Raw genomic sequence first — 12285 nt, 5'->3', positions numbered from 1 at the left:
AGGGCTTTATGATAGATTTGACCATGCTCCGACCGAAATTATCACCCCATAATATTCAAAGTATGATTCCTTATTACTTATATTTAGATTATTTCCAATTTTTATACTGTAAAAACAACATTTTAACCAGCTATTTTTTCACGTAGCACATGCTACCCGTATGTATTACTACGCGGCGCAGCCAATACCGTTTTTCGGTTATGGTATAAGACACACCCATTTTGTGTCGCGCTTTAGGCTTCAAAATTGATTCGTAATGTTATAACAGACAAAGACAGTTAAAATGTAAATATTAACCAATAAATTTTTTTCTTTTTTGGCGTTTCATCCGGATATGAACGTAGCCATCTTCCCACGTCAAGAGTCCGCTATCTACGTAATAAACGGTTACGTAGAGCGGATCGGATCAGAAACTCATGATTTGGGGAAATGGAAGGTAGCTAGGATTGCAGGGAAAATATCCTCTTTGCGTTAGCAATATTCATATTCCGTATGAAACATCCCAGAGTACTAGTACATGCGCGGATCTAGGGGAGGGGAGGGGAGGTCAGGGGGGTCCCGACTCCCCCCCCCCGGAAAATATTCAAATTTACATAGTAAAATTATCACAAATATACCATGGACCCCCCCCCCCCCCCCTTGGTAAAAATTTCTGAATCCGCGCATGTACTATATGTTTTACATCTTTCTCTGAATGATTGCAATAGGACTAACACAGTCCATGTGTCTATTGAACTTTGACCCCTTTCCATAGGGTCATCGTCTTGTCATCAAATTATATATATATATTTTTATCAATTATTCTGAAGGTAAAAATATTGCTAATAAATTATATCTAGAATGCGTACAGTCTCTCCAAAAATGGAATTAAACAAGCTCTTGACCTTCTCTTTAAAATGATGTCAAATTGAATATAGGTATCGGAATTACGTTTCCCATGATTTAACATAGAATGTCCAGGAACTGTTTAACTTTCTACAGAATTCCTTTAAAGCAGTAAAGCACGGGAAAAAGTTTCTACAAATCAGTTATGACGTGATAATAATTCTAGCACTATACACTCTTGAATCATTTACTAGATATTGACAAATTCATTTATTTATTTATTTATTTACCTTAACCAAGAGCGATAACTCGATGAAGATGCACTGGAGTTTTAGAAGGTTTCATTCATTTAGAAAAAAAAAATTCATATAGGAGATTCGTCCTGGTCGTTAGGTACACGGCGTATAGTTAAGATTTTTATTTTACGGAGGTGCCAAAATGTGATGATTTTTTCTTTGCCTTTTTACACTAGTTTACAGATAAATTCTGTACCAAACAGTGAAAAAATTTAATTAAAAAATTTCAAAGTTTAAGAAAGCAAAATTCAGATTCATTCCATTACTTTGTACCTTTTTATAAAACTTCTTTTTATTAAAATTCCTTTACTTCTGTTGACATCGAAGTTTCCAAGTATGGTTCTGGTGTACAATTGTAAGAGTTAACTCATCTAACTAGAACTCACAAGAATTAAGATCTCTGATGTGAGTTGGAGTGCATTCAGAATCCCTTTTGCCTGGCATGCGTTTTGGAAAATGTGTCGTTGTACATAGTTTTTAGGAAATTTCACGTGAATTAAATGAATTAAAATTTGCTATTAGGATATTTCATCGCCCTCAAGGTAACTATTCTAGAATTTAATTATACTCAAGCTGTTTACTTGTAACTAGGTTATATATAATAACGTAATTATGCAATGGTATATCGAATTTTTGAGGCAGGATAAAACAGAATTAAACTGGAGATGTTAAAACTACAGAAATACAAATAAGAATTTTCATCGGGCAGCACAGTGGGGACCATTGTAGCGGTCTTCCTGTCGGCCATTGTGATATATCTACTTCTGATTGTGTTCCACAAAAAGGAGAGAAGGTTGGTGACAGCCATTGATCTGAACGTATTTTAAAGCAATATGAGGTGCATTTTTTATGTTGATTTTTTTTTTTACCAAAATGTTCTTTTCTACTAAATGACTAAAATATCATGGTTTTTTAATTTCTGTTAGCCATATTTTTGTGGAAAAGGCCGTAAAAAGCCTTATTTGGAGCAAAATTGAATTATTTTTCGTCCTGTACAAAAATTGATTTGCTATATATTCCTTAGACGAGAAATATTTCCTTTGACAAAAATTAATGATGTTTTCAAATCTTATTTTAAATTATCATAAAAGTTTAAGTTATATGCAGACTTATCATGCTAGCAGGTTTAAGCAGCAGAATAAAAATCCAAAAAATACAGCTCATATTGCTTTAATGCAATATTGTAACTAGGGATTGGGGACAAGTTCTAAAATCTTAATTCCCCATCCCTCTATAGGATTGCAACAATATACATGTACACTGGAAACATTAGATTATTACATATTTACCCCTTCTCCATGGCAGATGGAAAAGAAAACCCCTACGGCATTGAATAAAAGTCACATACCAACACAAATCTTGATATCTCTAAAACATTATATAAATATTTACTGTAAAGAACTTTATTTCTTTGTTAGTAAATTTGTATAGACAGAGCCAACCTCTGTATATGATGGATTTTGACTAATCTATAGATAGCATAGTCCTTGAAAACTTCTATACCTGAAATCCCTCTTCATTTAATTTGATATGATCGGGTATATTGACTGACATTTCAGGGACGCAGTAGCTTCCAGACTTCGAGGGCTATTCAGAAGACATTCCAGTTCATATAGGTATAGTGAGGTAGGTAACATTTCTTGTTTTATACTAGATATTGGGAGGTATGTTTATCATCAGTAGTGAAGATGTTGTTAGATTTGATTCTATCAGGTGAATTGGAAAATCTTTTTAAAATATGTTCTTGATTTTCACTATTTAAGATTTAATATTAATTATCTCTGTTATAATGATAGTAAATTTGTTGCTAGATTTCATCAAATGAAATGAAAGATCCTCCTCTTTCTTATCTTATCTTGTTTCTTTTTATTGTTAGATTCCATCAAGTGAAGTAGAGGATCTTCTCCCAGAGATCTCGGCCAGTGACCTTGGAATTCAGGGGTCGGTGCAGGTCACCACAGATACCGAGGACATAAGTATATTACGGAGCGAGGAGTCCCCGGCGGTCATCAGTTACCATGACGACAGTGATGAAGAACTGCTGGCATAACACAAAAGATGGCGGAACCTTCCTTATTCATATCAATAAATAAATATAGCAGATTTGTGATGGATCAGGTCGTGAAATATGATACAATGTAAGATGCTCACACAAATAATGTGATGACATTTGACAAGATGCTCTAACTTTAAAAGCTGTGATGAAAGACTGCTTTATGTATTGTAGCAAAATGCTCTAAAGATTTTAGTGCTATTAACTTCCCAGTATGTTGTTCTGATGTGCGTAAATGCATAAATTTATTATTAGAAAAGAGCTTGAAGGCATGGTGTCAAGATGAATTGAATTGTTGTTTAAAATGGCGTATCAAAGCATTGTTTGCATATGGTTGTAGTAAATGAACTGACACGCGCTTTCCACAATGCTTTATATTCAGCCAATAACTTATATCTTGCAAAATATTCATGGAATTGTTCATATGCTAGATTCATTTTTAAGTCCCATTAATTTAAGCCTTTCATTCATACAATTCAAAACATTTCATGAATAGTACATTTTTTTGTCTCGCAGCAGAATCTATTTATTGTGGCATTAAATTATCCCACAATATTAGATACATGTAATTATTATAAGATTTGTATCTATGTAGAGCAAGTAATGGACATTTTATTGATACTGGTATTAAGTAGCACATTTTAGTTTCTGTCTGTTTTACTTGAATTTTTGTTTGGTGCCTCATATGTTACAGGCCTATAAACAAAAGGTTACTGGTCATTTAAGCAAGATTTTTTCCTTGTCAATTAAGGTGGCTCACTATACCTTGGAATAGTTTGCCAAATCAGCAGAAAATTACTTGATTATGATAGACAGCTTGATGGATAAGAAGTATACAAATATGTGAAAAAATAAAAATTATATTTTCAAAAATTTAATTCAGTAAATGTGAACAAAAGCCCCTGGTAGATTCAAACTCATGATCTGAGTTTCACAAGTCCGATAGTGAGCTTTGTCGATATTCAACCAAATTAATTGATACAACTAATTTAACAAAACATTTAAATCGCTAACAATGAGCCCTAGAAACATAGTAAAATTGACTATATAATGATCTCTGAAACTATGTAAATTCTTCTAAATTTGGACTTTATAGCACATGTAATGCATGACTTTTCTAAGCCTTGCAAGGAATTTTACATAAGGATTGATTTATAATGATATTGTGACATTTAGTACACAAATCTGTACGTGTCACTTTATTTAAACATTGTGAAATATACATTCGCTTGGGTGTTTTTGTGATTTAGCATAAACTATGACTTATCACTAAATTAAATACATGTACATATATCTTTACATATTAGAAGAATGTTTGCATTTATTGGATAATTATTCAAGAATAATTGCTTAATATGACTTTATCCGATTAAAAATGACTTTCTGTTATTTTAAAAGTCATATAACTATATGTTGGTATTTAATTTTCACCCTTATTTCATTATCAATATGTTGGATATTTTTCGAATGTTATTTATAATGTATCCATAAAGTAACCTACTCTCTGGAAAAAAAACAATGTTATTTTTACAAGATATTTACATGACATTGTATATGTTCTTCTGTCACTCTATGTCTTGTGTACTTGTACAAGTAGATTTAATATGTAACTTAATTAATCCATTTACATCATGTACATGGGTGATCGTTCCTTCTGTATGATTTTTATGAAAAACTGAAATTCCTTAATACGTTTCTGATGTATTTTTCATGTTTATGGGATTCTAGATGTTTGACATGTCCATGGGATATTTCACATTATGTTCCTTAGAAAATCTTAGATGTTGGATTGACAGAAGATTGATTTACTATCATACATGTAATTGCATTGACATGACATTCATGTGTATGAGATTTTCCATATAATCATGCTCATGAGGGATTCTATATGTACAAGAAAATCTCTTTTAATATTTTCTAATTCATGACAAATAGTATTTTAGATTCATGGGGAATTCTACATGATATTCATTGTAAGTGATTCCATTATGTTTTTGAAAAAAAAAGCCAACTCTCTAGTACTTGTATGTTTATGTGAGTATTTGGCATGTCATTGAGTGGATTTTGACTACCGGTATTCTTCTTCTTTGTGGTGACAAGATGTGCTTATCTGAATGATATAATATTAGATAAGAAAGTGCACTTTTCTGGGTGATATATTAGATAAATCTGTGATAATGGTTTTGAGTGTGCAGCAATAAGTTGTAACGTGATAGGCCCATTGAACAAAGATTTACCATTGTGTACTCTGTACAATGTTTCAACATGCACATACAGAGAGTTGACTGTTCTATGTATTCTCAATATAATATCAATCAATATTGAATTCTCACTGTTATATTAGAATATACATTTCTCTGTTGCGTTAAGTGTTAAATGTATGCTGACTACCTAATGGTGCGGTTTATGAATGAACTTGACTTACTGAGATAATTCCTTGAATGAAAGAGTTTATTTTAATATTGTGTGTGTGAATGTTCAAATTCAAACACTTTTTTGTGCTGTCTAATGTTTATTTCAACTGTAACCATTCTGCTTATGTGGGATACTGCAATTATCATTACACATTCCGAGTTAACTGAATCTTGCATGTTTAAGTTGTGGACATTTTTGGTGTGTTGGTTCTCAGAAAACACAAAGAAAATGAATGGTGTCCATAATTATTGTGCCTAAATTTTGTGAGCTACAAGCGGTAGGAAATATTTTTTTACCTGTTGTTTGTCTTCTTAAAACACTTATATAGTATCCCACGTCCCCCATTTATTTGTCAGTGGATATCATATACATGAATTTATAAATCTTTAATTTTGTAAACTTCAACTCTTCAACTATTATTGTAACATGTAATGTATACAATACCTACATTGTTTGTATCAATTTGTATCTAGTATCGGTCATGTTAATGAGTGTATTTAATATGTTGCAGATGGATTTCTTTCAAGTTGGTTTTTTTTTCTCATTAAAATAATTATGATTGTGATTGTGTGTGTCTACCTTTTTGATGCTGCTATTCTGCATAAATACACTACCAAGTTATCAAGTTGCTTGTATGGATCGTTTTCGTTAATGGTTCGGATGCTATCTGTTTTATACGCATAAATACACTGATTCCGACATTTTTGTGATCAACAATTTTTAACGGACACGCAAACGGATTGGATTTATCGCTGCTCTTGCTTTCTATAGAGTGGCGTTCTTACGGAGATGTTTAATTATGAGGATTTGTTTTTCTCATATATATTATATATTTGCGATCCAGATATTAGGCTAGCTGATACGAAGTATGGGAAAGCTTAGGCGCCTGGACCTGGATAAGTTTTTGGAGCAGGTCCTGTATCTAAGTTATTACTTGTTTTTCCTTCACCAAACTTTTCAGGGATGGTGCATCTGGGCCACTTAAGGTGGTACGGGACACCTCCATATTAACTGTGACGTACTTCCTATCAAAATTTATGAACAATAAGATGAAATATATTGTTATAAATATAATTTTTTCCAAACATTGTTACCTAACATCGTAGCGATTGGGCTAGAACATTTACTTTTTTAAAACGTATTTTGTTGGTCAAATATTGTAAAATTTGAAATTATAAACCGGTGAAAGTATTTTGATTAAAATAACAATCATTATAGTGTTGTGTTGTCGCCTTCGGCTCGTGCACTCTAGTATTAAACCTTGACTACTATTTAGGCATACATTTAGTACACCCACAACACAACATTATAATTACGTGTATATAAATATTTTCAATAAAGGTCATTAACTATGATTTTCACGTACTATGATCAACAGATAAAGGTGGTCTCATAAAGCTAGGTGATGCCTCGTATCGTTGAGCTCAGCATATAATTTGTGATTACCTATGTTTTGTATGAAAACGAAATATATTATCAATCAATTAATCAATCAGTCAATTATTTACAGTTCCGGAATTAATAAAATTGTCAAAATAAAGCTAAATCATACTGGCAAAGAAAATGAACAACTTGTGAGTCTTAATAATCAACTTTTTGGAAACTCATGTGATATCTTGAAATTAGACCCATTTCAATGGTGTAATATGAAGAAATGCTGTAACATATAGAAAACCCATTTTAGTCACGCTCCCCTTGTGTTCAAATGTAACCAGTCAACCACCTTTAAGTTATTGGTTATACAAACTGGTGTTTGAAATAATGACTCTTCCATGTTTATTAAAATACAAGCTGGCATGGTTATCTTTTATAAACTTCATTTACATCGTACCATTTTTTAAAACTGATTTATTTACATGTACATGCAGCCATTCCTAAAGAAAAAAAATAAAGAAAATGTTTCGTTTATTTCTGCAAGGCAGAGACTTTTGATGAGAATAATTCAGGTCTTAAAGCTGTAAATCTTTGAATGTATTGTTATTATAATTTTCATTATTCAGTATACATGTAATACCGAGAAAAAATATCACAACAGTCTTACATTTTTTACTCCACAAAATCTTTAAAATTCAGGAGTTTCCGGGGCTTATCCTCCTGAGCTCCCACCAAGGCTTTGCCATGGACCCAGACCCCTTGCTTCCAAGTGGCGCCCCTCTTACTTCAAATCCTGGATCCGCCACTGCATACAAACAATTGAAGTGAAAATAACGAATTATTGATACAACGTTCTCCTGCCCCCTCCACGGATAAGGATTTTCATGATTGGCGAAATTCCTTTATTTTTTGCTTGCTTGTTAAGATTGTTCGACGAGTTTGCCCCCCCCCCCCTTCCACTTTTAAAAACGACGCTACGTTCCTGACACAGTCCCATATGATTGCTCATGAGACAAACTCTAATTTAATGAGGATATATATATAGCCATGTTGTTAGAGCTAGCAACCACTTATCGACACATACATGTCTTGTACCATTCTCACATTTCGAAACGTTCGGGTTTGGTCTGGGTGACTGGATTCGGTTTTTAAATCCCATGAATAAATCACGTGGTATGGTCGTACCAGGTAACACAAGACCAGGAAGAGAAAATAAACAAATCGGCCTAGGCCACGCCATGTTGGATTGCAAAGGTTTGTATATATTTTTTACAGATACTATATTAGGTAACTGATAATCAAGACATGATAAACAACAATTATCTGTATTGAATTATGCATTATTAAAACTAAACCCTTGTTTCGGCCGGTAAAACCCAGGTGCGTGATGATAAGGCCGACCACAACCTATTTCACACACTCCCTACCCCCAAGAATAGACGTGCGGTTATCTTTGTAAATGAAGAGTATGCAATATCTTGAACAAACGCACGGTTATTGTCATAATTAGGACATACTTAATTGATATTTAATATTGTGTTATCACGTTGTCATGCGCTTAAGCAGGGTATTGCGCAGTTGTAGTTCACTGTTAAATACCGCGAGCAGTATATGGGGGGGGGGGCAATCCTATCGTTCGGTAAACACAACCCAAGCAAAGATGGATACTACAGATGCTTCTACAAAGATTATAAGCAAATGATCGACTCTGCATAATTATTACATTTTGCAACAAGGCAAAAAAATATATATATGATGAGATTAATTTTAACCTGACAACATATTAAACACACAAGCTTTTATTCAAAATAAGGGGGGATGTATCAAGCTGCACTAATTGATAGTGGGCGAGTTCTAGCCATGTTACCCCCCCCCCCCCCATTACCACATAACTTAGTATATTTATCACTACATATATATAATAAATGTAAATATTGCAAAATATCAATACACAAGTGAGCAACATGTAATAGCAGCGGTTGTTTCTTTCAGAAATCAGATGAAAATCTATCAAGGTGTCTGACCATGCTCCCACGTACTTGGGCCCAGGATGTGTTACGGTGTCATCTCTGTGAGACCCCGGGCCCCCCTATGTACTGTGACATTTGTCACATACATCTATGTAAAGCCTGTGTGGGGGAACATCTTTCTGATGAATCAAAAGAACATAAAGTTGTACCATTTAACAAGAGAGGACTTAATCCTAAATGTTTAAAGCATCCAACACAATTATGTGACCTTCATTGTGAACAATGTAACATTCCTATTTGTCTTGAGTGTGTCTCCTCAGGTGAACATATAGGACACAAACAAGTTGGCATTTTAAAAATACTAGATACTAAGAAAGAAGCTTTACAAAAAGATTTACAGGAATTAGAAAACTCCATTTATCCTAAATATCAAGAGATTGCTTCCAACATCTTAGTTCAGAAAGCTGATCTGAATAAAAACTCCAAGAAATTAACAACAGCTCTAGACAAACATGGAGAAGACTTACGCAGAGAAATAGACATTGCCATCCAAAAACTGAAATCTGACATGGATGAAATGGAATCCAAACACCTGGTTGTCCTTGATAAGCAGGAAAATGAAATCAAATGCAGTATTTCTGAAATCACACAGTGCATTGCTGATCTGAAGAAATTATTAAACTCCAATGATGTCAGCCTTGTCTCTACCTTCAACACCAGAAATGCTGAATTCAGAAGATTGCCTCCTAAACTCACCGTTTCCTTACCAAGATTCACCCCTCAAAAGATTAACAAAGAACAAATTTATCAACAGATTGGTTCTCTGTCAGCATTATCTAATAAATCAGAAAAACATGGCTACACAATGGATTCTCCCCGTGCTGAGTCCTCTCCCCAGGACAGACCGCTCATTGATGTACCACGGATCATCACAGAAATAAACACAGAGTATGGAGAATCTAATGAATTACACAGTGTGTCCTGTCTGAGTGTTGATGAACTATGGACGTGTGGTATGGACAACATGATGAGACTCTACAACCTCCACGGTAAACTAGTGAAGTCAATCCAAACCAAGTCAAGGAAACAGCCAGGGGACATAGCAGTGACACGGAGTGGTGAACTAGTTTATACTGATCACGGTGATAGAACTGTGAACATAGTGAAGAATACACAGATACAGACAGTGATCAGACTACAGGGGTGGTATCCTCTCAATGTCTGTATTACCTGCTGTGGTGACTTCCTGATTGTCATGGTCACTGATGATAAGAAACAAGCAAAAGTTGTGCGTTATTCTGGCTCCACAGACAAACAAACAATTCAATACAATGACAAAGGACAACCTCTCTATTCATCTGAACTTTACTCTAAATATATAAATGAGAACAAGAACCTAGATATCTGTGTAGCTGACAGTGAAGCTGATGCAGTAGTGGTGGTCAATAAGGCCGGGAAACTCCGGTTTACCTACACCGGTCCTCCCTCTACTACTGAGGAACCATTTAAACCAGTCGGCATCACTACAGACAGCCAGAGTCGGATCCTGACATCAGACAATATCAACGACCGTATCCACATCCTGGATCAGGACGGACAGTTCCTCCGCTACATTGACAACTGTAATTTAGAGGATCCATACGGTTTAGGTGTGGACACCAGAGACAACCTCTTTGTGGCTGAGACGGAAACAAGTAAAGTGAAGAAAATCCAGTATTACATGTAAACAAACTGTGATCAAATTGTTCAATATAAAGGTGAAAATTTTCATTACAAAATCTTGTTTTAAATGTAAATATTAAATTGATGGTACTTATATAATTTAAATGTTATTCATCAACAAACTGTCTAGTATACATGTACGTATGTACATGTAGGTGCCACAAAAGGATGATAATGTTAAAAGGAAAACTAGGAATTTGTCATAGACAAACTTTAATGGACCATAGATAATCACATTTTACTTCTGAATTACAAGATAAACAGACTACGATACAGCGGGCATCGACATTATTGCACGACTCTTTGCTTGTTTTTTTTTTCTTGAAAATTATTGATCGATATTATTATGACTTGTAAACTTAATAACTTATTACAAAATATCATGTTTTCTGTGGCATTAATGACTGTAAATTTATAAGAAAAAAGAACACTGCAAAAAATTGTGTAAAGTGATACGAGTATCCGGTTTATTGGTCGGAACGAATTGCAATTAACAGACTGATTAACGGATTGGCAATTCTGCAATTGATTGCAATCCCTAATATATACATGTATATATACGTGTGTACTAGTATTACAAAACTGTTTTATATTATGTGTTACATGTATGTTTTATCAAAATGTGTGACTGTAAACATTGAGAGACGGTTTAGTATTCGTGTATTTTATATACAATTAATGTATAATTATGTACATATTTTACATGTACATGTAAGTTAACTTGCAATGGGTTAATAAATTTAAAAACAAATCTGTTGATGCGGTTTCTTATAATTTTTATAAAGGTTTTCGACTTTATTGCAGACATTTCTTCTTCATTTTCCAGCGTCTTTGTGATAATACTGGAATCAAATTTTTAATGTATAGTTCGGTACATTTCATCAATGACGTTAATTACGTATTGTTTTGGTGCAAGCGGGGTTTGCATAATTTTACGAAATGAAAATAATGTAAAAATATTGATAATGTAATACCCGGTATTTAATTGTACAAATGCCGAAAATGATATAAATATAATTAATAAGGAATCATTCTTTGCATGAATATTATGAGGCGATTATTTCGGTCAGGGTGTGATCAAATCTATCATTGTTGATCACCTCATAATACCCAAAGAACGATTCCTTATACATGTATATACAGTTCTCGTTAAAAAGGGAATAAAAGTGCCAAATCTTACGATTGTTCCCTTTTTGTTAACCTTTCTTTGACGAAAGATATGTGAATTTATAGAGAAAATCAACAAATGAGTGAAGTCCATCACACGTTATGGAAATTAAAACCTGGGACAGACTATTTATTTATGGAATCATTCTTTGAGTATTATGAGGTGGTAATTTTGGTCGGGACGTGGTCAAATCTAAGAAAGCCCGAAGGGTTTTATGATAGATTTGACCACGCTAAGATTTCTTCTCTCACATGTCCCCTCTTTTCACCCGGACAAGTTTATACCTCTGAAAATTAAGTTCTTTAGGAGATAAACATGTAAAATGCACTGGAAAATCTGACACTTTTATCCCCATTATAATGAGAACTGTCTATACATAAGGAATTGTTCTTTGTGTATTAGGTGATCAAATCCAACTAAACCTGAAGAGCTTTATGATAAATTTGACCACGCTCCGACCGA

General features: G+C 33.8%; 2 protein-coding genes across 2 annotated transcripts; both read left to right on the top strand.

Annotated features, from left to right (window-relative positions):
- Positions 1-429: 429 nt before the first annotated feature.
- LOC136271872 (cation-independent mannose-6-phosphate receptor-like) lies at positions 430-5796 on the top strand. Its single transcript, XM_066072438.1, has 4 exons — positions 430-436; positions 1815-1914; positions 2681-2747; positions 2998-5796. Exons 1-4 carry the CDS (start codon positions 430-432, stop codon positions 3169-3171), a joined length of 348 nt encoding a protein of 115 aa, XP_065928510.1. The 3' UTR covers positions 3172-5796.
- A 2298-nt stretch (positions 5797-8094) lies between these two features.
- On the top strand, positions 8095-10900 carry LOC136271642 (E3 ubiquitin-protein ligase TRIM71-like). The gene is made up of 2 exons (XM_066072025.1): positions 8095-8217; positions 8956-10900. Exon 2 carries the CDS (start codon positions 8989-8991, stop codon positions 10657-10659), a length of 1671 nt encoding a protein of 556 aa, XP_065928097.1. The 5' UTR covers positions 8095-8217; positions 8956-8988; the 3' UTR covers positions 10660-10900.
- Positions 10901-12285: the final 1385 nt, after the last annotated feature.

The sequence above is a fragment of the Magallana gigas genome, chromosome 9 (genome assembly GCF_963853765.1).
Source record: "Magallana gigas chromosome 9, xbMagGiga1.1, whole genome shotgun sequence".
Lineage (NCBI taxonomy): Eukaryota > Metazoa > Mollusca > Bivalvia > Ostreida > Ostreidae > Magallana > Magallana gigas.
The sequence above is the reverse complement of the archived record's forward strand: the minus strand, read 5'-3'. Positions and strand labels throughout refer to the sequence as shown.

Excerpts from the sequence above, each read along its gene's own strand:
- LOC136271872 (XM_066072438.1), top strand. Across the intron at positions 1,915-2,680 it reads TTCCACAAAAAGGAGAGAAG|GGACGCAGTAGCTTCCAGAC; the intron begins GTTGGTGACAGC and ends CTGACATTTCAG. Across the intron at positions 2,748-2,997 it reads GTTCATATAGGTATAGTGAG|ATTCCATCAAGTGAAGTAGA; the intron begins GTAGGTAACATT and ends TTTTATTGTTAG.
- LOC136271642 (XM_066072025.1), top strand. The coding sequence starts at position 8,989 with ATGCTCCCACGTACTTGGGCCCAGGATGTGTTACGGTGTCATCTCTGT.